This window comes from Scyliorhinus canicula, chromosome 5, assembly GCF_902713615.1.
Source record: "Scyliorhinus canicula chromosome 5, sScyCan1.1, whole genome shotgun sequence".
In the NCBI taxonomy this organism is placed as follows: domain Eukaryota; kingdom Metazoa; phylum Chordata; class Chondrichthyes; order Carcharhiniformes; family Scyliorhinidae; genus Scyliorhinus; species Scyliorhinus canicula.
The window spans coordinates 127788034-127814306 of record NC_052150.1 but is presented as its reverse complement, the minus strand read 5'-3'; the positions used below and the strand labels follow the sequence as shown (position 1 = coordinate 127814306).

General features: G+C 44.1%; 1 protein-coding gene across 2 annotated transcripts in view; it reads right to left on the bottom strand.

Annotated features, from left to right (window-relative positions):
• si:ch211-197h24.6 overlaps positions 1 to 15267 on the bottom strand; it is a 170279-nt gene extending 155012 nt beyond the window's left edge. Inside the window, exons 1-4 of one of the 2 annotated variants that reach the window (XM_038797610.1) lie at positions 15132 to 15267; positions 13683 to 14846; positions 12283 to 12351; positions 6949 to 7054 (exon numbers count right to left, since the gene is read on the bottom strand). In XM_038797610.1, the coding sequence (XP_038653538.1) occupies positions 6949 to 7054; positions 12283 to 12351; positions 13683 to 14831 (1324 nt within the window). In that variant the 5' untranslated portion in view covers positions 14832 to 14846; positions 15132 to 15267. The remainder of the gene's footprint in view (positions 1 to 6948; positions 7055 to 12282; positions 12352 to 13682; positions 14847 to 15131) is intronic. The other variant, XM_038797611.1, reaches the window with a different exon arrangement.
• Positions 15268 to 26273: the final 11006 nt, after the last annotated feature.

Here is a 26273-nt window from a genome sequence, read left to right as displayed (position 1 = left end):
GACAGGATCTCCCTTTGACAAAACCATGCTGACTACCTTGCCTCTCGAAGTGGAGATTAATTCTGTCCTGCAGAATTGTTTCTACTAGTTTCCCTACCACTGACGTTAGACTCACTGGCCTACAATTGCCTGGTTTTTTTTTTTTATAAATGTTTTTTTATTGAGTTTTCATATTTTATATCCAACAAATTACAAATTATTAGAGAGAGAAAAAGAAAAAGAAAGAAAAAATACGCAAAAATTAACATGTATATTTACAGGTAAGCATCTTCATAACACCAACTGTGGCCGTCCCCTTTAGCCGGCATACACATTTTACATTCCCCAATATGGCCGAGGCACATGTTTATAGGCATTTATTTAGTTTGGTTTTGGGCCTTAGCTAGCCATCAAACCCCCATAACGAACCCGTAGCTCCCCCCCCCCCCCCCCCCCCCCCCCCGGCTACCTTCCCCCGATTCCCGTCCATTTTCCCGATTCTTGCCCACCCGACTATTCTTCCTCTTGTACGTTGGCCACAAACAGGTCCCGGAACAATTGCATGAATGGCTCCCACGTTCTGTGGAAGCAGTCGTCTGACCCTCGGATGGCGGATTTGATTTTCTCCATTTGGAGAGATTTCGAGAGGTCGGACAGCCAGTCTGCAGCTCTGGGCGGTGCTGCTGACCGCCACCCAAACAGGATTCTACGGCGGGCGATCAGGGAGGCAAAGGCAAGGGCGTCCGTCCTCCTCCCCAGGAATAGATCTGGCTGGTCTGAAACCCCGAAGACCGCCACTATCGGGCATGGCTCCACACTCACCCCCACCACTTTGGACATAGCCTCAAAGAAGGCTGTCCAGTACTCCACAAGTCTGGGGCAAGACCAAAACATGTGGGCGTGGTTGGCCGGGCCTCTTTGGCACCATTCACAACTGTCCTCCACCTCCGGGAAGAACCTACTCATACGGTTTCTTGTTAAGTGGGCTCTATGTACCACTTTTAGTTGCGTCAGGTTGAGCCTTGCGCACGTGGAGGTGGAGTTGACCTATGCAGTGCTTCGCTCCAGAGTCCCCACCCTATCTCAATCCCCAGGTCGTCCTCCCATTTCAGTCTTGTTGCGTCCAGTACGGTGTCGTCCCTTTCTACCAGTCGGTCATACATGTCGCTACAGTTCCCCTTCTCTAGGATACTTGCGTCCAGTAGATCTTCCAGTAGTGTCTGTCGTGGCGGTTGTGGGTACGTCCTTGTCTCCTTTCGTAAGAAGTTTTTGAGCTGCAGGTACCGTAGCTCGTTCCCCCCGGCTAGCCAAAATTTCTCTGTCAGTTCGTCCAGTGTTGCGATCCTGTCGTCCGTGTATAGGTCCCTGACTGTCAGTGTCCCCCCCGTCCTGTCTCCACCTTTTGAAGGTGGCGTCAGTCAGTGCTGGTGTGAACCTATGGTTGTTGCAGATGGGAGCCTTGTCCGACATTTTGGTCAGGCCAAATTGCTGCCGCAGTTGGTTCCAGGATTGGAGGGTGGCTGTCACCACTGGGCTGCTGGAGTGCTTTTTGGGTGGGGATGGGAGTGCTGCCGTGGCGAGGGCCCGGAGGGAGGTCCCATGCAGGAGGCCTCCTCCGCACGCACCCACTTGGCTTCTGGCTCCTGGATCCATCCCCTTACTCGCTCGGCTGTTGCCGCCCAGTAGTAGAGTTGTAGATTCGGGAGGGCTAGCCCCCCCCCCCCCCCCCCCCCCCCCCCCCCTGGATTTTGTTTTTTGTAGGACCTTCTTTGGGATCCTAGCATTTTTACCCCCCCAGACGAACGCCATGATAAGTTTGTCCAGCACTTTGAAAAAGGCCTTGGGGATGTAGATCGGAATGGATCTGAACAGGAAGAGGAACCTGGGCAGTACGTTAATTTTGATCGCCTGGGCTCTCCCCGCGAGGGAGAGTGGGAGTGTGTTCCATCTTTGCAGGTCCTTTTTTACTTCCTTCGTCAGGCTGGTGAGGTTCCATTTGTGGATCCCTTTCCAGTCATGGGCTATTTGGATCCCCAGGTAGCGGAATTTGTGTTGGGCTTGTTTGAACGGCAGCCCCTTTAGTGCTGCTGCCCCCCCCCCCCCCCCAACCTTGCGGGTGTACTGGGAAGATCTCGCTTTTGCTCATGTTGAGTTTGTAGCCCGAGAAGGCTCCAAACTCTTTCAGGAGCGCGATGATTCCGTCCATGCTGCTTTGTGGGTCCGAGATGTAGAGGAGCAGATCATCTGCACAGAGTGAGACTCTGTGCTCTCTGACTCCCCTTCGGATCCCCCTCCAATTTTTTGCTGCCCTGAGCACGATTGCTAGCGGTTCGATTGCTAGGCAATTGCCTGGTTTGCCCCTTCTTGATTATCTCTCTTGCCCTCAATGATGCATTTGCTCCAGGTCCCCAATATCTCAAATTTTAAATCCTCAAACTGGTGTTTAAACTTTTCCACAACCTTATTTGTACTTCACTGTAACCTTCCTTCAATGTTAAACAATATCCTCCCCCTCACACCTTCCTAAATCTTTTAATTCCCAAGTCCAGCTTCTTGGGCACCCACCATTGGCAGAGTGGCTTCGGAGCCATATCCTCACACTTCCTTCCATCACCCTCTTCTCTTTCGGACTCTCCCTAAAACAAACCTCTCACTACCCCTAATATCTTTCATCTGTATAGTTTGGTTACTCACTGGATAAACACACTCATTTAGTCATAGTCATAGAACATACAGTGCAGAAGGAGGCCATTCGGCCCATCGAGTCTGCACCAACCCACTTAAACTCTCACTTCCACCCTATCCCCGTAACCCAATTATCCCTCCTAACCTTTTTGGTCACTAAGGGCAATTTATCATGGCCAATCCACCTAACCTCCACGTCTTTGGACTAGAGGAGTTGCATATAGATTGCAGAACATGTGTACCCAGAGGCATTCAACATTGAGTCAAAGGTATGTATGGTTACATAAATACAATGCCTTTAAAATATATATTTCTTTCACTGTCAAGGTACATCATTAATTGGTGACAAAGCATCACGTAACTAAAAGTAGGTATCACAATGTACAGTTGCTTGTCAACATGGCATTTTTGCCCATATTTTCTACAACTGCAAAGATTATTTTCAACATAATGGACTAAGTGGCAAAAGGAAATACAGGTACACATTTTTTTCTTTTGGTGCATTAGCAAGTTAGTATTCCTGGACTTGTGCCAATGTTTGGTAAATCTTCACTGCCTAAACCATATTGGTCCAGAATTTAATTGTGCTTTTTGCTGCATCATTATCCCCACCCTTTTCCATAAAACATTCTATAGTATACTTGGATATCTATCTCTTTAACAAGGAATAGTAAGCAAATTATGCTTTCTTAAGACCTAACATCCCATGCATGCAATTACACCAGGGCCACTATATCGATGCAGCCTATTTCAAATGCTATAACCCAATTTAAAGCTGACATCTACGAAAATCATTTTTGTTTTTTAATTTAGAGTACCCAAATATTTTTTTTAAATTAAGGGGCAATTAGTGTGGCCAATCCACTTAATCTGCACATCTTTGGGTTGTGGGGTGAAACCCACACAGACACGGGAAAAATGTGCAAACTCCACAGAGTGACCCGGGATCGAACCCGGGTCCTCAGCGCCATAGGATGCAGTGTTACCCACTGTGCCGCTCAATCTATGAAAATCATTACAAAATTCTGAAAACTTATATAACCTCAATCTCTCACAGACAATAGATCTCATTTTATTTCAAAGAAGAAAGGTGTTTCCCTGGAAATGTGAACTGTAGACCGGTGCATCAGATAACAGGAAAACTAGATTGTGCAACATTTATGAATTGCAACATTAATTTAAAGCAGTGGGGAAACTGGGTAAACCCATGTTATTTCTCAGAATTACACTTTCCAGATTGCAATGGTTTTTGACCAGCCAAAATTAAGTATTTACAATACTTTGAAATCAGTAACATAGTTTGAGAAAAGGATGCTCCACAATCCATGCCTCCAACACACAAATCACAGTAATAAGTGTTGCCAGGAAAGAGTTAAAGGAAAATCATTACAAACATTAATAGAACACTGAAGGTAGTACTTTATGACACATAATTGAACATGAACTTTAGATATATTATGACGCAAGGCCTTTGTTACATGTCAAATTAGTTCACAAATTAATTTGTTGACTTCACTTTTGCTCAGCTAAGTATTGGATTGTGTAGAAATCGGTCACCATGCCTAGATGCTTCCAAAATTCTGAGTAGAAATTCAGTTTCCCTCTTCAAATGGATACACACCACCTACTTGAGGTGCAATGATTAGGCAGGGGCTGGTCGAACCAAGCTTAGGGCCTCCCGAAGTCTACATACAGTATTGCTGATAAGCAAGTGGTGAGACTGCATGGTTTACCACCACAAAGCACAGGTAAGCTTTCCACTGGTTTCCTCTTCAGATATTGCTCCACATATGTTAGGGCATTGACTTGCAGGGTTATCCAGAACCAAATGGGAAGAGTCAGAGCCCCCAGGTTCACTCCTCCAAAAATCTTCGAACGATCCAGGCTAGCTGGTCAATCACCAATTGTGCTGTGGACTTGCCTGGCTCAAGGAGCAGATACTTAGTCTACCTTAAAGGATTGACTAGAATCCAATCACCCTTTGCCAGGCACGTTATCCATAACCACCTCAACCTCAAAGAGGTTGTCCGTCTGGCCCTTCCCTCTTTGAGTGGTTATTAACTATTGACAAGCAAGAGTTTGAGCCCTTGAGAGATGCACAGCAAGTGTCAGGAACTCCACCCGAGCAACACAGCGAGCACAATTCACCATACGTTGTACGGGTTTGTGCCTACCGCTTCAGGCACAATACCTCATTAAATCAATTAAGGCATTGGAAACTGTGCCCAATAAGGATACTGATGCAGTCAGGTGATGCCTTTTATGCTTGCACAACGTTTTGCAGCAAAAGTTGAAAAGAAGACGTGATCATCTTTCAATATACGGTATCGATTTACTCCCTTGTGCTCTGGTCTTTTGAGAGAATGCTGTGGATGCAGTACCAGTGGTAACAGTTTAGATGGTTCTAAGCTATCCTAAACATGATATTGCATCCAAAACTCCTCATGATAATGCATCATAAAGGTACAAACAATAAGAATTCAGCTTCAGTGAAACCAAGAACTGATATATTAGGCTTCTTTATTGTCAGCACACCAAAGAAATCCAAATAAGTTCATCTTCCATCCACATGAAGCCAAAACCCCAAAGTGCAACCTTTATGCTTTCCATTTACAGAAGACCAATTTCTTCAGCTCGGATGCCAGTGTGTTTCTTTATCTAAGGCAATTGTGCGCAAGTCGAGACGGACTGGTCCATAAAAGCCCAACTCCAAACAACTCCAAGACATTAGTGATTGATATTTTGGCATTTGCTCAAATAGCATTGGTGCATCAGGTTGAATATTGTGCAAGAGTAGCCGAGATAGCTGGGTTTCTTTTCAGAACTAAAATAAGAAATGTTGTCAGAATCCGAAGCCATGATCCAAAAGAGACCCTGTTTACCACCGCGCTGCCGCCACCACACCATCTCCCACCTCTAAGGAGGTTAGTCATCTGAATGGCTCAACCATGAAAATATCCATTTAACACACATCCTTTATTTATCTTTATGGTTCATTTAAAAATAAATCATATTCTGAGGCCAGCAGAATTATTAATTTAGTTTCAAAAAGCTGCTCACAAAAAAATAGCAGTATAAATGTTTAAAAATATGCACCTTTTTTAAAAACACAAATGCAGATCAATATTCATTTTAATCGGCACTTTCCTAAAATACTTGACTTGTTCCTATCTGAATAAAGAAGAAATCTTGAAGATTTCTTGTTCTGATATGTTAAAGTGATCACATTTTACCCATGGAATTTCTAATTGTAAAAATTTAAAAATAGTCTCTGTTCCTCACAAACACATCTTCCTCCAACCTGTACAACCTTAATTAGGCAACTTTAGTTCATGCTAAAAAAAATAATTTCAACAGACAAGCAAGCCACAAGCTCTTCATCTGCACAATAAAAATATCCATGGTACGGTCTCCTTATGTCTTAATGAAATGCTTTGCAAGGAGCTTCACAAATTTGACTCCTTGTCTATGCTTAATGTATTAATTTCAATTACAGCTCTTCAATTAGTCTCATGAAGGAGAGAAAATAAACCATGAAATCAGCCAGAACTCCCAATTCCAAGATGAGTACATACACCTGGGCTAAACATCCAGCGTGTGGACACTGCATAAGGACAGGATTGGACTTGGTTGTAATGCTTCTCCAACTGTGGCATAATCTGCCAACTAATCAGTGACTTGGTCATTAATGAGGCAAGAGGGTCTGGTGGCATCAACTATTATTATTATTATTATTATTAATAACTTTTGTGGTAGTTGAAGTCTGAACGAGAGAAGAAAGAAAAAAAACATTGGGAAGATGTGAAACACAGTCTAACACCAATATGTTTTTCCTCAGCCAAAATTCCACAATGTTCTCTGACTAAAAGGATGGATAAGAGGATATCTCCAATGAGGAGCACCTTGCTTTTACTGAACAAAGCTGAAGTCCACCTCAAAATCATGACTCCCTAAAAAGTGTTGTACTGTTGGAGGCAATGGGCTCATGAGTGCAGAATAGAAATCCAATTAAGCAAATTGACCAGGATTTTTTGGAAATTAAATTTGGTGCGCTTTCAGCCAACTGCAGCAAAATCAGGAATCCTAATTACTGTATTTTTCTTTCATTATTGTCAACCATGTTACAAAATATATTCTCAGAGCTATTAAAACAAAAGCTATAGATGTTCATTAGTTTTAATAAATACCAACAATTGATCTTAAACCTCAAAGCATCATGAAGAATTCACATGTGCACATCTGTAGAGATGGGAACAGTTCCAAAAGGAATCCTGCAATACTTACCATTCGATTTTAAGGCTGCCTCAATCTGCCATAATGATGTTTGGAGAGAATCAACCAGGAAAAGGAACAGAAAAATTAGCGAGATTGTTTCTGTTGGGACATAAAACTGAAACATTTCATTAAAATGCGCTTTTTGCATATTTTGCTCTGAAGGCCACCGTTTTGCTTGCTTAAAATAAAGAACCCTTGTGGCTGTTCTGCAAAAATGCAAATAGGGATCAACACTAACACACGTCCACTGACAGTGCCAGTGGATATAGAGATTCTGCCGAAGGGTTTACAGCTCTACCGAATATAATAGAGTTGTTGAGATAAATAAGCCCATGTCTGCAGTTGTTTTAGAATAAAAGTGGAGTGGGAACTTTAAAATTTGATTTAAAGTGTAATGAAATTCATGGTGTAAAACCAGTTTAAACCTTTAAAAAGCATAATATTTTTCTGCAGTAACACAAACAAATTTACATATAAAAGCAATGGTGCAAATTCAACACATTTATGCACATGCCCTAATTATACACTATTATAACCCTGCATAGGACTCATCCAGCTGGGGTTGATTCTTCCCTAGTGCTGATTGGCTTGTGAGTTAACCAGCACTAGTATATCAGGTCAGCTGTTACAGCAGTTGACAGAAAGGAGTGAGGATCTGGAGATGTGTAATCGGGTCCGGAGTAAATGCTGCTGTTACGCTGAATAAACGTCTTATGAACTCTTTGGATTCCCTTTTGCCATTTACTTCATAAACCCTAACAAATACATTTTCCTCAGGAAAGTTTCAGTTATTGCTCTAATAAGATATGCAACATTTGGTATTTTGACAATTATCTTCGTAATTTCATTCAGCTTTCGGAATGAGATTGTGGATGCAAAAATGTCAAAGCTCAGCAAAGTGTGCAATGTAACTCAGCAACCCATCCAGGTCACCTCCTCATATGGCCATTGAAAATCAGGGTTGCTGAGATTAGTAGTTGGTGTGCATCAACGAAAATCCATACTTCTATTCAGGGAAGATGTCAGATGGTTCCGCTTCTTCTTTCCCTCCCTAACCGTCCGTATTGTTGTGCTCCTCTGCTGGAAAAGGTGGTGTGCGTACCGTGAAGGCCATCACAGATGTTTTCATCACTGCTCCTTGATCAACCAACTAAAAGGCACATCAAGGATGCAGGTAAAAACTTTCCACAGGCGCTTAGTCCTTCCACTGAAAATTCAAAGAAGACAGGAAAATGTGTGCATGTGAGTCTGAGTGCGAGTATCTGTCAGGAATGGGGTTTAATTGTGGATGACCCTGTTGCATTTTGGAAATCTGGGTGCAATTTCTTCAAACCTCTCAATTTAAAATGAAATAGATGGTATGCCCACCAATATATACTTCGATGAAACAGCCGTTCTTCATGGTCAGTCAAAGGCATCAAAATATATTTGATAGTTACATGAAACATATTACAAAGCTGCAATTTATTGCCAACAAAAGAAATGATCTACAATCATCTAAATTTGATGGTTAGATTCTCGTCTTGAAACATGCTCCCAAGAAATTCTTCATGAAAAGTACTCATTCAATGAAATGTAACCACTTTGTGCAAATTAGCAAAACAAAAACAATTAATGCAGTGCTGAGTGACAGTCATTCAGTGAATGCCTTAGATGATTAATGGGAAATAAAATTAATGGTCCCTGTAGTAATACACCCCTATTCAAAAACAGTTATTTTTGCATCTTTTGTGGAATCCGATAGCCATGGCAATTAAAGTGCCACCAATTTAAAAATGTAACAGCCAAAACTGTGGCTAAATGTTAGGTCCACAGTAATTTAGCTACAAATTATCTGAAATTATAATAACATGAATCATCTGATTTTGGGATGAATGTAGGTTTCACAAATTCTATATAAGATTCTGTTTTGTTGTAATATAAAAGTCATTAAAAAAAGTGCACAAACTCTGTCTCAGGCATACACATACCTACAACTTGTGCAGTATACTCTGTAAACTCGTTATATAGCGGTGCATGTTATCAATCAAACAATACTATAAAATGGGCAGACTAAATTCTCAAAATTGAGACAACAGTTCCAAATGTTCAATGTTATCTTCTCAAAATAACTGTTCCCAACCTAAACACATACCGAAGCCCAGTACTACCCAAATAATCAAGTTCCTTCGTTGATCCTGTGCTTCCAAGCAACTGAACATGTCTCAAAGAATAAGATCACATGCAAGTCTATGTTTGAGATATTAAGCAGTGGCAGCTACTTAGAAATGATGTTAATGATTTATTTCCTTCCGGTTCTTAATTTTAGTCAAACAGTTATACATCACAAAATTTAATTAAAAGACAAGAGAAGTTGAGCTTCTAGTCAAGAGGAAGAAGGAAGCTTAAGTAAGGTTGAGGAAGCAAAGATCTGGCACGGCTCGAGAGGGTACAAGGTAGTCAGGAAGGAACTCAAAAATAGACTTAGGAGAGCTAGAAGGGGGCATGAAAAAGCCCTGGCGGGAAGGATTAGGGAAACCCCCAAGACGTTCTACACTTACGTGAGAAATAAGAGGATGATCAGAATGAGAGTTGGGCCGATCAGGGATAGTGGAGGGAACTTGTGCCTAGAGTCCGACGACATAGGGGAGGCCCTAAATGAATATTTTGCTTCAGTATTCACTAGAGAAAGGGACCTTGTTGCTCATGAGAACAGTGTGAACCAGGTTAATAGACTCGAACAGGTTGATATTAAGCAGGAGGATGTGCTGGAAATTTTTAAAAGCATCAGGATAGATAAATCCCCTGGGCCTGACGGGATATACCCAAGGTTACTACGGGAAGCAAGGGAGGAAATTGCTGCACCGTTGGCGATAATATTTGCGTCCTCACTCTCCACTGGAGTAGTGACGATTGGAGGGAGGCGAGTGTTGTTCCCCTGTTCAAGAAAGGGAATAGGGAAATCCCTGGGAATTACAGACCCATCACTCTTGCGTCTGTGGTGAACAAAATATTGAAAAGGATTCTAAGATAGGATTTATGATTATTTAGAAAAACATAGTTTGATTAAAGATAGTCAGCATGGCTTTGTGAGGGGCAGGTCATGCCTCACAAGCCTCATTGAATTCTTTGAGGATGTGACGAGACACATTGATGAAGGTTGGGCAGTGGATGTGGTGTATACGGATTTCAGTAAGGCATTTGACAAGGTTCCCCATGGTAGGCTCATTTAGAAAGCTAGGGGGCATGGTATCCAGGGAAATTTGGCTGGCTGGATACAGAATTGGCTGGCCAAAAGAAGACAGCGAGTGGTAGTGGCTGGAATGTATTCCGCCTGGAGGTCAGTGATCAGTGGTGTCCTGCAGGGATCTGTTCTGGGACCTCTGCTCTTTGTGGTTTTTACAAATGACTTGGATGAGGAAGTGGAAGGGTGGGTTAATAAGTTTGTCGATTACACAAAGGTTGGGGGAGTTGTTGATAGTGTTGAGGGTTGTTGCTGGTCACAACAGGACATTGACAGGATGCAGAGATGGGCTGAGAAGTGGCAGATGGAGTTCAACCTTGATAAATGTGAAGTGATTCATTTTGGAAGGTCGAATTGGAATGCTGAATACAGGGTTAAAGGCAGGATTCTTGGAAGTGTGGAGGAACAGAGGCATCTTGGGGTCCACGTACATATATCCCTCAAACCAGGTTGACAGGGCTTTTAAAAAGGCGTATGGTGTGTTGGCTTTCATTAACAGGGCGACTGAGTTTAAGAGCCCCCGAGGTTTTGCTGCAGCTTTATAAAACCCTAGTTAGACCACACTTGGAATATTGTGTCCAGTTTGGTTGCCTCATTATAGGATGTGGATGCTTTGGAGAGGGTACAGAGGAGATTTACCAGGATGCTGCCTGGAATGGAGGGCATGTCTTATGAAGAAAGATTGAGGGACCTAGGGCTTTTCTCATTGGAGCGAAGAAGGAAGAGAGGTGACTTGATAGAGATGTACAAAGGTGATGAGAGGCATGGATGGAGTGGATAGCCAGAGACTTTTCCCCAGGGCGGAAATGTCTGTCACGAGGGGACATAAGGTGATTGGAGGAAGGTACAGGGGAGATGTCAGAGGTAGGTTCTTTACACAGAGAGTGGTGGGTGTGTGGAATGCACTGCCAGCAGAGATGGTGGAATATGAGTTATTAGGGAGATTTAAGCGACTCTTGGACAGGCACATGGACAGCAGTAAATTGAAAGGGTGTAGGTTAGGTTGACCTTAGAATAGGATAAATGATCGGCACAACATCGTGGGCCAAAGGGTCTGTACTGTGCTGCACTGTTAGAACATAGAACATAGAACAGTACAGCACAGAACAGGCCCTTCGGCCCTCGATGTTGTGCCGAGCAATGATCACCCTACTCAAACCCACGTATCCACCCTATACCCGTAACCCAACAACACCCCCCTTTAACCTTACTTTTTAGGACACTACGGGCAATTTTAGCATGGCCAATCCACCTAACCCGCACATCTTTGGACTGTTGTATGTTCTGTCTCTTCCTTTCAAATCTGGACTAGTTCTCTGAAAGCACATTATTTTATACTTACAGTACTAAGCATCTTAGTCTCAGAAAATTACTACGGTCCTAATAATTCTTAAACTGTTTACACAAATCTAGGAAAACAAATTAGAGGAATGTGCTCAGAAAAAAATCAGTCAATTCACTTAAAATTAGCAATGTGAACAGTAGCAAAACTCAAATTTAATTTATTGAAGGGTATGGTACACCAAGTGCAATGAAACCTCAATTATGCCTATAATCAGAGGGAAATTTATTGCTGTGTAACAGAAATTGCCAGATGAGAATCCCAAGCACACCCATTTTTAATAATGGCTATTCAACCAAATACTGGCAACCTTAATTAACCTGATTGTTCTATTCAAACAATTAAAAATACTCCAGTGCTGTATCTTTAGAATATAGCTTCCCAAAAAATGTCCAAAAGATTGCAATTTAATAACCTAGGATAGGATATTTGTTGCCAACGGATTTACATCCTTCCAATTTCAAAGTAAGATGGTTATATCCATACTCCCTATGAAATATTCTATTTTAGAAGATTTACTGGCAGCCCTAACACCACTGACCCATAATGACTTTGGCTACTTTCCCCAACATCAACTGCCATGAACGTTCTAACAAATAATGAAGTAGATAATTACTATGTGGATAATCGAGGCTCCACTGTATTTGAAAGTATGTCATTATTGAGACACTAATGTATTTAATAATAGCATATTAACTGTTGAAATTCAGAAATAAAGTTATCAAAATGTTCTTACAGGGAAAGTGTTTAATTATAAAATTATTGAAACTATCCATACCTTTTTGTGTTTAAAGCCAAGGAAGTGCATCTGGAGATTCAGAGCAGATGTACAAACAACCTTGCAAATCTAGAATAAAAATACACTTTTAAAAATATCAAACTATGAATTATAATGTCCTCTATTTTTGTTTGTACTAACTCAAGAGGTCTGGTTTATGCAATCAGCAGTCTGATCAAGGGCAATACTGAACATACCAAAGATTCTAAACACTTCCAGCTTTATTAACAAACCATATCCCACAAACCATTCCACCCTAATTATATTCAGTCTAAAAAAGATATGTTCGCTGCTTTCTTTTTTATATAAATTTAGAGTACCCAATTATTTATATTTCCAATTAAGGGCAGTTTAGCATGGCCAATCCACCTCGCCTGCACATCTTTTGGATTGTGGGGCTGAGACACACACAAACATTTTTTAAAAATAAATTTAGTGTACCCAATCATTTTTCCAATTAAGGGACAATTTAGAGTGGCCAATCCACCTAGCTTGCACATCTTTGGGTTGTGGGGGCGAAACCCACGCAAACACAGGGAGAATGTGCAAACTCCACACGGACAGTGACCCAGGGCCGGGATTCGAACCTGGGACCTCAGCGCCGTGACGCCGCAGTGCTAACCCACTGCGCCGCCGTGCTGCCCGACACACACAAACATGGGGATAATGTGCAAACTCCACATGGACAGTGAACCGGGGCCGGGAACAAACCCGGATCCTCAGCGCTGTGAGGGAGCTGTGCTAACCACTGTGCCACCCTTTGTTCACTGGTTTCTATCCAAAATTGTTTATCCACTACATTCACTAAGGCAGTTGGAAATATAATACTTTAAAAATCCTGCTGTAAAGCCAGTATCATTACACAACCAAATTAATCTGAACATTTATTAGCTACTGTATGGAACAATGCAATTTTATACAGCATGGCATAACATAACCTAAATCTGAGATTAACTTTTATTTTGAAAAGTGAAATAATTCATGTAACACTTGTCTGCCTTATAGTTGATAAATATGTCTAGAGATAACACAGATGTGCAATATTTGTATCTTTTGTTTAAAAATGATATCTTTTAATATAAGCTTAGAGTGCCCAATTATTTTTTTCCAATTAAGGGGGAATTTATTGTGGCCAATCCACCTACCCTGCACATCTTTGGGTTGTGGGGGTGAGACCCACCCAGACACAGGGAGAATGTACAAACTCCACACAGATAGTGACCCAGGGCTGGGATCAAACTTGGGTCTTCAGCGTCGTAGGCAGCAGTGCTAACCACTGGGCTACCCCTACAATATCTGCACCTAATATGGTGGTAGCTCAGATTTAACAGATCAAAAATAGTAAGTAATATATGAAGTAAAATGTCAGCTAGTCTCTCTGCAAAAGCTTAAATACTTACATCACACCAAAACATAGTCACAGATTTGCCCTCTTTGCCAGCAAGAGATCCATCACTTTCAGGCCGCTCTCCACTGGCAGGTGACTCTGCACTCTCAGGTGGCCATATTAGATCCGTATCAGCTTGGACTTCATCGAGCACACCTGCCATCTCATTTTCAGTTTCTTGGGCGTCATTTGCATCATTGTCAACACTCATTGGTTCGTTCTCACCAGTCAATTCTGGTTGAACTTCATCTGCAGCCACAACATTTACCTTTTCTTCTCCAACACACTCTGCTTGGGATTTGAGCTTGGCAAGTACACCTTTAGTGATAGTTTGGCCTGGGGCACTCTTGGCTTGCAACAGGTCACTGCTGGCTTTAACCATTTTTCTGGAAATCTTCGATGCAAGCTTTTTCTGTTTCCCAATACAAGTTTGCAGTCTCTTTCCAGTAAGAGCACCTGTTTTTCCAGTAAGCTTACTAGCTCTTCCACCAGTTAGCTTCAGTTTGACATTGCCCACAGCTGTCTTAGCTGCTACTGCTCTACCACCAATGGTCCGAGGGTTCACTTGGCTTGTGGCACTCATAACTTGAACTTTTTCATCTTTACCAGTTTGATTTTGGCCTAGCTCATCCTGAGCTGCTTCTTGTTCATCACTGATAGGCATATTTTCAACACTGGTTACTTCACTCAGAGCATCATTGTGTCCTGCATTAGTAGGCTGATTGTCAACTTGGCCAACCTCACTTGCAGATTCTTCTTGTTCACCACTGATGGTCTGGTCATCATCTTGTACGACATCACACTGAAATCCTTCTTGTTCACCACTGGTGGTCTGTTCATCATCTTGGCTGACATCACACTGAAATCCTTCTTGTTCACCACTGGTGGTCTGTTCATCATCTTGGCTGACATCACACGGAAATCCTTCTTGTTCACCAGTAGTAGTCTGTTCATCAGCTTGTCCGACCTCATTCGCTGCTTCATCATGTATATCATCAATAGTATGAATTTGGATTTGTCCTGTCTCACTCTTAGCTGCATTATTTGAATTTTGCTTTGCAATTTCTTTTCCATAATCAATAATGGGCGTTTGGTCGGCATCACTTTTGGCCGTATCATTTCCATCTTGGATAACTTGGACAACTTCATCTGTCTCACTCATGTTTCAAAGCGAAATCTAAAACAAATTGAAATTAGACTTGTTTTATTTCAGTCATTTAAAACTCAGCTAAATCGCACTCAGACACACATAACACCCAAAGGTGGAAATATCAGATGATCTATTTGTTTTTTTGGGGAGGAAGGCCTGGTCGCGGCACAGCATTCCCTGTGGTGGAAGCTGCTCCTCACGACTGCAAGCGGGAGCCGTGCAGCCCTTCACAAGGCCGTAATACGCCGCAACCACAACCCGCGCTGCCCTCCAGCCTCCCCTCTGTCGCACGTTAACATTAATGCCAAACACCTTTCAATTACAATCTCTCCTGCCGGGAAATGGAAGAAAAGCCCGCGATAACCCAGCTGACAACGCCAAGCCGAACCCCACAAACCGTCCGTCTGCGGCTATCTATTTCCGGTACATATAACGTCACTTCCTCACGGTTCGCCGAGTGAGGGGGTCCTCTCGCGCATGCGCGATGGTCTGCTCTGGCCGATAGGAGGTTCGGTCCTGAGGTCAAACTGGAAATGAAAGCAGTGTTTCAGTCTGAGAATCCCTCCCTCCAGCATCACTTAAAAACCCTGATCATAAAGTCGAGCAACCCTCACATGGGCTGGAAATTTAGCAAAATCACCAACATAGTTATTTTTGCATGAAAGAAGCCCCAAATATGAGCTTCTACTGCACACTAAAGGTGCAGAAGGTACAGAGTCTAGTAATGGATCGCCAATAAGATTTCCAGCCCTTGCTACAATAACAAGCGGCACTTATCACACTCACAAATTACATTCTGACTCTGGCAAACTGTTGCTCCACCTTTTTGGCCTGTCTGTAACCTTAGACCAGTGTTCTTCAAACTTTTTTTCCGGGAAACCATTTTTTACCAACTGGCCAACCTTCGGGATCCAACCCGGCCAACCTTCGCGACTCACGCCGGCCGACCTTCGCGACCCACACTGGCCGACCTTCACGACCGACGCCGTCCGACCTGCGCGGCCCACCATTTTCTCTTACCTTGTTTGCTGCTGACAAAAATGGAGGAAATGGTTTTGGGTCCCTTTGGCCCTCATACACGGCATGAGTCGCGAAGGTTGGCCGGGTTGGATCCCGAAGGTTGGCCAGTTGGTAAAAAATGGTTTCCCGGAAAAAAAGTTTGAAGAACACTGGTCTAAGGTTACAGACAGGCCAAAAAGGTGGAGCAACAGTTTGCCAGAGTCAGAATGTAATTTGTGAGTGTGATAAGTGCCGCTCCTCCAATCGAACCTGTTGGATGAAGGTGAAGCCTTCCGGTGTCTGATAGTATGGAGTCTCCATCTGTCCAAAGTTCTGAATTTTTTTCCTGTAAAATTTTATCAAATAACCCCCCCCGCCGAACTTGTAAAAAAAATGAATAAAATAAATGAAATGAATAAACCCCCTCCCCCGAACTTGTAAAAAAAATAATAAAATGAATAAAATATATAAAAAATTAAATGAATAAAATAAATGAATAAAAACCACTACAGAACTTGTAAAACAAAAAGCTGCAACCGTTTCAAAAAAATAGCGGCCGCATTGCGCATGCGTGCCCGATCTGCGTATGTGCACCGATCATCGTGCGCGCATGCACAATGCGGCCAAATCTTTTTTTTGACATGTTATTAAAAGCCCGCTGCTGCGCGGGGATTTGCGCGATGAGGAGCGCCGCGGACAATGGCTCCGCGACCCTCCCGACACACGCCCGCAACCCACGGGTGGGTCGCGCTCCCGACTTTGAAGAACACTGCCTTAGACACAATTGACCACACTGCCCTCTTGTCATCCAGCTGGGTAAAATTACCCTCATCTGATTTTGTTCTTAGCCATTGCCCTCACCACTTGTCCTTTAAGTCTAATGGACGAAGACTTAGAACATAGAACATAGAACATTACAGCGCAGTACAGGCCCTTCGGCCCATGATGTTGCGCCGTCCTGTGAAACCCCTCTAAAGTCCCTCTACACTATTCCCTTATCGTCCATATGCCTATCCAATGACCATTTGAATGCGTTTAGTGTTGGCGAGTCCACTACTGTTGCAGGCAGGGCATTCCACGCCCTTACTACTCTCTGAGTAAAGAACCTACCTCTGACATCTGTCCTATATCTATCTCCCCTCAATTTAAAGCTATGTCCCCTCATGCTGGACATCACCATCCGAGGAAAAAGGCTCTCACTGTCCACCCTATCTAATCCTCTGATCATCTTGTATGCCTCAATTAAGTCACCACTTAACCTTCTTCTCTCTAACGAAAACAGCCTCAAGTCCTTATAACAGACAGTGGGTTTAGTCATTCTCCCAAGATCCGGCTGGACCACATAAAGCAATATTGTTCTCATCTAGCAAAACTGTTGACTATTCCAAGATCATCTGAAATGCAAAAGTAATCCCTAGAGTCCTTTCCTTACTGCACACTGATTTCTTATATTCCTCTCCACTTCACTCCCAACAAGAATTACAAGGAGCTCATGAATTTCTTGGTCACTAAGTTTGAAACTGATCTTTGACATTTTCCCCCCTTCCCCTAGCCCAGTGGCCAAACCTTCTCTAAGGTTTCTCCTTGCCTTAAACCTGAATTCACATGTTTCTCTAGTTTCTCTCTCATCTCCCACCAGACTCTGGGTGGTTAGATGCATTTGATACTGGTATTGAAGACTAGAACTAGTATGCAGAAAGGATGCGTTACTTCTGGACCAAAAAAAGACGGAGAACGAGCACATTCGTGGTGATCCTGAGTCTCACATACCCGGCAGTGCCAGATAGGCAATAGTTCAACATTCTCATTGCATTTCTGGCGCTACACTTTAACCCAACCTTATCAGTAATTGTTCAAATATATTGGCTTAATAGAGTGGTTAGGTCCCTTGATGAATCTGTCACCAGGTTCATACCATGGCTAGGGAAGATAGCTGAATTATGTGAATATGGAGCTGCTTTTCCCGATGTTAGGGCTTGTTTAGCTCAGTGGGCTAGACAGCTGGTTTGTAATGCAGAACAAGGCCAGCATCGCGGGTTCATTTCCCGTACCAGCTTACCCGAACAGGCGCCGGAATGTGGCGACGAGGGGCTTTTCACAGTAACTTCATACTTATGACAAAAAAAGATTATTGTTATTATGTGCCTTGCGATCGTTTGGTCTGCGGTGTAAATAATATGGAAGCGCAGAAAAGCGTTTTGAGAAAATCTCCCTGACTTTTCAGCAGGCATTGCAGATCTCCTTGTACCGGGAAAATGCAGAACACAGTGTCCAAGAGATACAAAGGATGGAGGTGAATGTTTTGGGGTGTCACCCCTCACATGGTATCCCACAGCGCAGACCGAACGCCATGGCCACTCTGGCCCCTGGATGAAGAGCTGGCCACCGAAACATGCAACACCACCGGACTCAGCTGAAGGTGATTCCAGCCCGTGTGCGATCTGTGGGTTCCAGTCCAGCCATGCTCGCAGGCAGCAGAAGGGGCAGGTGCCCCGGTTGAGGTATATATCAGCCCCGGGGGCCAGGCCTTGCATCTGGTTGACCAAGAAGAGGCCGAGGATGAGGCTGAGGTGCTGTTGAATGTATGGTATTGCCCCGTGTGGCCTCTATTTGCGTTCCGGTGCAGGTGGATGTCCATACGCTCCAAATGGAGTTGGATATGGGAGCTGCCATTTCTTTTTTTTAATGTTTTTATTGGTTTTCACAATTTACGTTACACATTTCAGTTCATTGGTTGAAATGAAAAAATTAAATGAAAATCGCTCACTGTCACAAGTAGTCTTCAAATGAGGTTACTGTGAAAAGCCCCTAGTCGCCACATTCCGGCGCCTGTTCGGGGAGGCTGGTATGGGAATTTAACCGTGCTGCTGGCCTGCCTTGGTCTGCTTTAAAAGCCAGCGATTTAGCCCTGTGCTAAACCAGCCCCTACAGTTACAGGTTGTTACAAGTTACAGGTTGAAAAACTGCACAGAATACTAAGTAAAAAGAACAACCAAGGAGAAACTAAAATTATGAAAGACATAAACCAACAACCAAAGTGTAAAACAGAAGCAAACAAAGATCACTATACACATTTACACATACTTGTCTCTCCTCCATCTGTGGCCGTGGTCCCCATTTGGCCGGCCTGCCTCAGTTGTACTCCCCAAGGTAGCCCGAGTGTGTATTAACTGGCGTTTTTATTTTATTTTATTGTTTATTTTTGTTGTTCACTCTGGTTTTCCACTTGCCCTTGTGCCCGTCCCCTGCGGCTCTGACCCTTGTACCTCACAGTCTCTTTTGTTGTTGTGAGCTTTCGCCCCCACCCCATTCCCTTCCCCCCCTCCTTTCCTTTTCCTTTATGTTCCGTGGTTTGACTGTGTTTTCCTCCTCCCCCCCCCCCCAACCCCCCTTAGCCCTGGTTCTTCTGGTTGCTGGCTATGAACAAGTCTTGGAACAAGGTGGTGAACGTCTTGTGGAAGCCCTCTTCCGACCCTCAGATGGCAAATTTTATCTTCTCCAGTTGGAGGAATTCCGACAGGTCAGATAGGCAGTCTCCAGCTTTGGGTGGTGTTGCCGATCGCCAGCCGAGCAGGATTCTCCGGCGGGCGATGAGGGAGGCAAAGGCTAGGGCCTCAGCCCCCCTCCCCATAAAGAGTTCTGGCTGCTCTGAGACCCGGAAAACCATCACTTTTGGACATGGCTCCTCACTTACTCCAACCCCCACCCATCCCTGGACATTGTCTTGAAGAAGGTCGTCCAGAACCCAATAAGATTGGGACAGGCCCAGAACATGTGGGTGTGGTTAGGGAGCTGCCATTTCTGTAGTGGCTCAGAACATAAGAACATAAGAACTAGGAGCAGGAGTAGGCCATCTGGCCCCTCGAGCCTGCTCCGCCATTCAATTAGATCAGGGGTGTCAAACTCAAATACACCGTGGGCCAAAATTTAAAAATCGGGACAAGTCGAGGGCCGGACTGGGTCAATGTTTTTTTGCAAAACTTATTGAAATGAACTTATTGAACCTGGAACTAATAAAGCTTACGTTATTGCCTATAAAAACAACATTAAATATTAAATAAATAAAAAAATTAGTTGCATTTATTTCTTATTGCTTTATCTGGAGCTTTTCCAGAGTAATTTCTAATGAAAACATTTTTCCACAGGCCAACACTTTGTGATTCACACTATACCTGAATAAACTCGGCATCAGCCGTATCATACGCCATAGGCGCTTCAATTGCTGGGGCCAGCTTTAATAGTAATTAGATATTATTAGGGCAGCACGGTGGCCTAGTGGTTAGCACAACCGCCTCACGGCGCTGAGGTCCCAGGTTCGATCCCGGCTCTGGGTCACTGTCCGTGTGGAGTTTGCACGTTCTCCCCGTGTCTGCGTGGGTTTCGCCCCCATAACCCAAAAATGTGCAGAGTAGGTGGATTGGCCACGCTAAATTGCCCCTTAATTGGAAAAAATAATTGGCTAATCTAAATTTTTTTAAAAAAGTAATTAGATATTATCTCGCGGGCCAAAGATAATTCCACCGCGGGCCGGATTTGGCCCGCGGGCCTTGAGTTTGACATATATGAATTAGATCATGGCTGATCTTTTGTGAACTCAGCTCCACTTTCCGGCCCGAACACCATAACACCATTTCTTCAAAAAACTATCTATCTTTACCTTAAAAACATGTAATGAAGGAGCCTCAACTGCTTCACTGGGCAAGGAATTCCATAGATTCACAACCCTTTGGGTGAAGAAGTTCCTCCTAAACTCAGTCCTAAATCTATTTCCCCTTATTTTGAGGCTATGTCCCCTAGTTCTGCTGTCACCCACCAGTGGAAACAACCTGCCCGCATCTATCCTATCTATTCCCTTCATAATTTTAAATGTTTCTATAAGATCTATAAGATCCCCCCTCATCCTTCTAAATTCCAATGAGTACAGTCCCAGTCTACTCAACCTCTCCTCATAATCCAACCCCTTCAGCTCTGGGATTAACCTAGTGAATCTCCTCTGCACACCCTCCAGCGCCAGTACGTCCTTTCTCAAGTAAGGAGACCAAAACTGAACACAATACTCCAGGTGTGGCCTCACTAACACCTTATACAATTGCAACATAACCTCCCTAGTCTTAAACTCCATCCCTCTAGCAATGAAGGACAAAATTCCATTTGCCTTCTTAATCACCTGTTGCACTTGTAAACCAACCTTCTGTGACTCATGCACTAGCACACCCAAGTCTCTCTGAACAGCGGCATGCTTTAATATTTTATCGTTTAAATAATAATCCCGTTTGCTGTTATTCCTACCAAAATGGATAACCTCACATTTGTCAACATTGTATTTCATCTGCCAGACCCTAGCCCATTCACTTAAACTATCCAAATCCCTCTGCAGACTTCCAGTATCCTCTGCACTTTTCGCTTTACCACTCATCTTAGTGTCATCTGCAAACTTGGACACATTGCCCTTGGTCCCCAACTCCAAATCATCTATGTAAATTGTGAACAATTGTGGGCCCAACACGGATCCCTGAGGGACACCACTAGCTACTGATTGCCAACCAGAGAAACACCCATTTATCCCAACTCTTTGCTTTCTATTAATTAACCAATCCTCTATCCATGCTACTACTTTACCCTTAATGCCATGCATCTTTATCTTATGCACCAACCTTTTGTGTGACACCTTGTCAAAGGCTTTCTGGAAATCCAGATATACCACATCCATCGGCTCCCCGTTATCTACTGCACCGGTAATGTCCTCAAAAAATTCCACTAAATTAGTTAGGCATGACCTGCCCTTTACGAGCCCATGCTGCGTCTGCCCAATGGGACAATTTCTATCCAGATGCCTCGCAATTTCTTCCTTGATGATAGATTCCAGCATCTTCCCTACTACCGAAGTTAAGCTCACTGGCCTATAATTTCCTGCTTTCTGCCTACCTCCTTTTGTAAACAGTGGCGTCACGTTTGCTAATTTCCAATCCACCGGGACCACCCCAGAGTCTAGTGAATTTCGGTAAATTATCACTAGTGCATCTGCAATTTCCCTAGCCATCTCTTTTAGCACTCTGGGATGCATTCCATCAGGGCCAGGAGACTTGTCTACCTTTAGCCCCATTAGCTTGCCCATCACTACCTCCTTAGTGATAACAATCCTCCCAAGGTCCTCACCTGTCATCTTTGATCTTAGAAAATGAGGTGTGCATACTTTGACTTTGGCTGACAAGGCAGCTCATTTGGCACTTATACAGGGGAACAACTGAATATTGTGGGGATCACCTTTGCTCTGGTAGTTCGTGGGTGCCAATTGGTTCACCCTCTGGTGTGCAAGGAAGTGGCTCTAGCCAGTTGGGCCGTGACTGACTATACCAGCTACAGTTGGATTGGCAACATATCCTCCAAGTGGGATATGGCAGTATGTATGCGGAACCGAGAAAGTTCCCAAGGTTTTCCAGCCTGGCTTGGGTACCATTAAAGAGGCCATAGCCCGAAGGCCCATCCCTGATATTTCTGTGCCCGCCTGGTCGTTTTAGTGGGGAAAGTCGAAGCCGAACTTCATCATTTGGAGAGCTTGGGCATCATTAGGCCTGTGCGCTTCGCTGACTGGGCGGCACCAGTGGTCCCCATAATAAAGCCGGATAGGACATTCCGCCTCTGCAGAGACTATAAATTGACATTGAGCATGACTTTGAGGTTGGACCGTTTCCCTTTACTGCATATCGAAGATCGGTATGCAACATTGGCCAGTGGCTATACATTTACGAAATTAACATGAGCAATGCTTATCTGTTGCTGGAGTTCAATAAATCCTCATGGAAGTATGTCACGATCAATACGCACAAGGGACTCCATGAGTACACCCGGCTCCCATTCAGAATATCCTCGACAAATGCAGTCTTCTATCACGTCATGGAGAACATCCTGCGCGGATCGCCACGCATTGTGGTTTACTTAGCTGACATGCTAATCACAGGGACCACGGACCAAGAACATTTGCAAAACCTCGAGGCAGTGTTTTTGGAGTATGGAGTCCTGTGCAGCACGAAGTGCATGTTTCACGCGAAGGTAGTGGTATATTTGGGGTATCGGGTGGCCGGGAAGGCCTGCACCTGGTTGCTGAAAAAAATGAGAGCCATCAAAATGCCCCCCCCCACAAGATGCCACCGAGCTTCACTCTTTTCTCTGACTAGTAAATTACTACGGGCGTGTGAAGAATGTTATCAGTAGCTGCTATAACGGTACCTTACCTTTAATGCATTGGCCCTTTAAGACCGGGCTTGGAACCCTGGGGGACTCCACCTCTGGCACCGATCCCAGGAAACGGTATATAAGATGGGGCTCACTCGGTAGCATGTGATGAGCACACTTCTCGGCTGCTGTACAGTTCTCAGATGATTAAAGCCTTTGAATCACCTATCTTCTCTCATGTGTCGTGATTGAGGGTATCTCAGGGCGATTTATTCCAAATCTGGCAATCGTCCTGGCCCACCTTTCACTTGCTCCTCAAGAAGCACCAGCCATGAAAATGGAGCAAGGCCCAGGATGAACTGCTTAAGAAGGTGAAACGACGATTGTCCTCTTCAGGGGTGTTGACACATTTCGACCCTTCAAAACTATTGCAGTGTTCTTCAAAGTTGGGGGCGTGACCTGCGGGTGGGTCACGGGCGGGTGTTGGGAGGGTCGCGAAGCTGTTGTCCATGGCGCTCCCGATTGCGCAAATGCCCGCGCAGCAGCCGGCTTTTAATAACACCGGCTGCAAGCGGCCGGGAACATGTAAAAAAAAAATTCGGCAGCATTGCACATGTACGCACGATGATTGTCGTGCATGTGCATTCCGCGAACATGTCAAAATAGAGATTTGACCGCATTGTGCATGCGCGCACGATGATCGGTGCGCATGCGCAAATCAGGCACACATGCGCAATGCGGCCGCTATTTTTTTGAAACGGTTGCAGCTTTTTGTTTTGTTCTGTAGTAGTTTTTATTCATTTATTCATTTATTTTATTTATTTTATTTTTATTTTTTTTCACTTACTTTATTCATTTTATCTTTTTTACAAGTTCGGGGGGGGGTGTTATTTGATAAAATTTTACAGGAAAAAATTCAGAACTTTGGACAGATGGAGACTCCATACTTTCTGACGTGACCATCAATTCACTCGGAACACGATTGGAAGTAAACTGTGGTTTTAATAGACTTACAACTGAGCCTGCCTGTGACCAGAAGAACTGAGGGCAGGCTCACACGGCTGCAGTACTTTATACTTCCAGTAGTGGGAGGGGCCATGGGCAGAGTCATGGGCGGAGCCGAGGGTGGAGCCCTGTACAAGCTCCTCATCTCCCCCTGTGGGCAGAGCCGCGCAACGGTTCACAGACAGAGCCCACAAGGACATAATACAATAGTGTGAATACAGAGCCCACAAGGACACAATACAATACAGTGTGAATTACATTCTCCACATTTTCCGACACAGGAAGGCTTCACCTTCATCAAACAGGTTCCATTGGAGGAGTGTGTACGAGGGCCAAAGGGATCCAAAACCATTTCCTCCATTTTTGTCAGCAGCAAACAAGGTAAGAGAAAATGGTGGGACGCGAAGGTCGGCCGGGTTGGGTCCCGAAGGTTGGCCGGTTGGTAAAAATGGGTCCCTGGAAAAAAGTTTGAAGAACAATGAACTATTGGACATTACGTGCAATATTTCGACGTATGGGATTGGGGCAGTCGTGTCCCATCAGACGAAGTTGGCCGTGAACATCCAATCAGCTTTGCCTCCCGGGCGCTCACTGGGGTTGAAAGAAAATATACCCAAATCATAAAAGTAGGTCTGACTGTTGTATAAAACGGTGTAAAATAGTTTCATCAGTACTTCTATGGGCGCTGCAGTTCAACATGGAGCTTTGCAGAGCCCCAAAAGCTAGTCTTTGTTTTCTCTGTGGATGCTTAAATTGTCCAATCTGAGAAGATTTGTGTATTTTGTTTAGTCAGGACTGGCACTGATTGCAGAGAAGCATTTTACAGGACTACATTGATCTTATTGGAAACATTAAATTTGCCCACACATCAAAAACCACACAATGCGAGTACCCAGTACGACTGGCGTTGCATAAGTAATAGTGCTGTCTCTAACAATAGCAACACATAAATGTTCTCTTGCCAGCTTCTGTAAATATGCATCAAGGAGACAGTGTTGCATTGCATATGCACAGGAGATACAGCATACAGCAAGTACATCCCAGCACTTAGCTACTATAAAATATAGACAACCTCAGAAACAAGATCCCTTGTGACACAGAGCAGTTGGCTACATGGCATAATCCTGCATCTAGTAGAAGCTCGAGATGAGGCTTGAGAATTCCAAGCTCACACGTTGGCACCATGGAAAAGCATGCAAAGAGGTACTCAGCGCACATTTACACACATGGGAAAATAGTATAAGTGGATAGCACTGTTGCTTCACAGCACCAGGGTCCCAGGTTCGATTCCCTGTTGGGTTACTGTCTGTGCGGGGTCTGCATGTTCTCCCCGTGTTTGCAAGGGTTTCCTCTGGGTGCTCTGGTTTCCTCCCATAGTCCAAAGGTGTGCAGGTTAGGTGGATTGGCCATAATAAATCGTGACCAAAAAGGTTAGTGACCAAAAAGGTTGGGAGGGATTATTGGGTTACGGGGATAGGGTGGAAGTGAGTGCTTAAGTGGGTCGGTGCAGACTCGATGGGCTGAATGGCCTCCTTCTGCAATGTATGTTCTATGTTGTTCTATACATTAGGCATGTGGTCAGGGGTCCCCTGGGCTCCTGCTCAGAATCGGTTTCCATGTAGGGAACTGGTGAGGGCACAGGTTCCTCTCAGGAGTGCAGTCAGAGCCAGCTTTGTGGCACCACGAAAGGTTCAGATGTACAAGGGGGAGGAAGAAGAAGGGAAGAGCAATAATGATAGGGGATTCATTAGTTAGGGGAACAGACAGGTGTTTCTGTGGCCATTAAAGTGATTTCAGGATGGTGTGTTAACTCCATGGTTCCAGGGTCACAGGGCGGCTACAGGGCATTTTGCTGGAGGAGGGTTGGTCGTGGTTCACAATGGTACCAATGACTTAGATAGAACTGGAAGGCAGAATTTAGGGGGCTCAGTAGAAACTATCAAGCTGGATCACAAATATGCTAATCCCCGGAATATTCCCAGTGCCACATGCAAGTAAGTACAGAAATAGGAAGATAAGACAGATGAATATGTGGCTGGAAAGATGGTGCATGAGGGAGGGTTTTAGATTCCTGGAACACTCAGACTGTTTCTATGGGAGATGGCACATGTACAAGCCAGAAGGGTTGCACCTAAACACGGTGGCACAGTGGTTAGCACTATTGTCTCACAGCACCAGGGACCTGGGTTTGATTCCCAACTTCCTGCTGTCTGTGTGGAATTTGCACTTTCTTCCCGTGTTTGCGTGGGTTTCCTCCGGGTGATCCGGTTTCCTCCC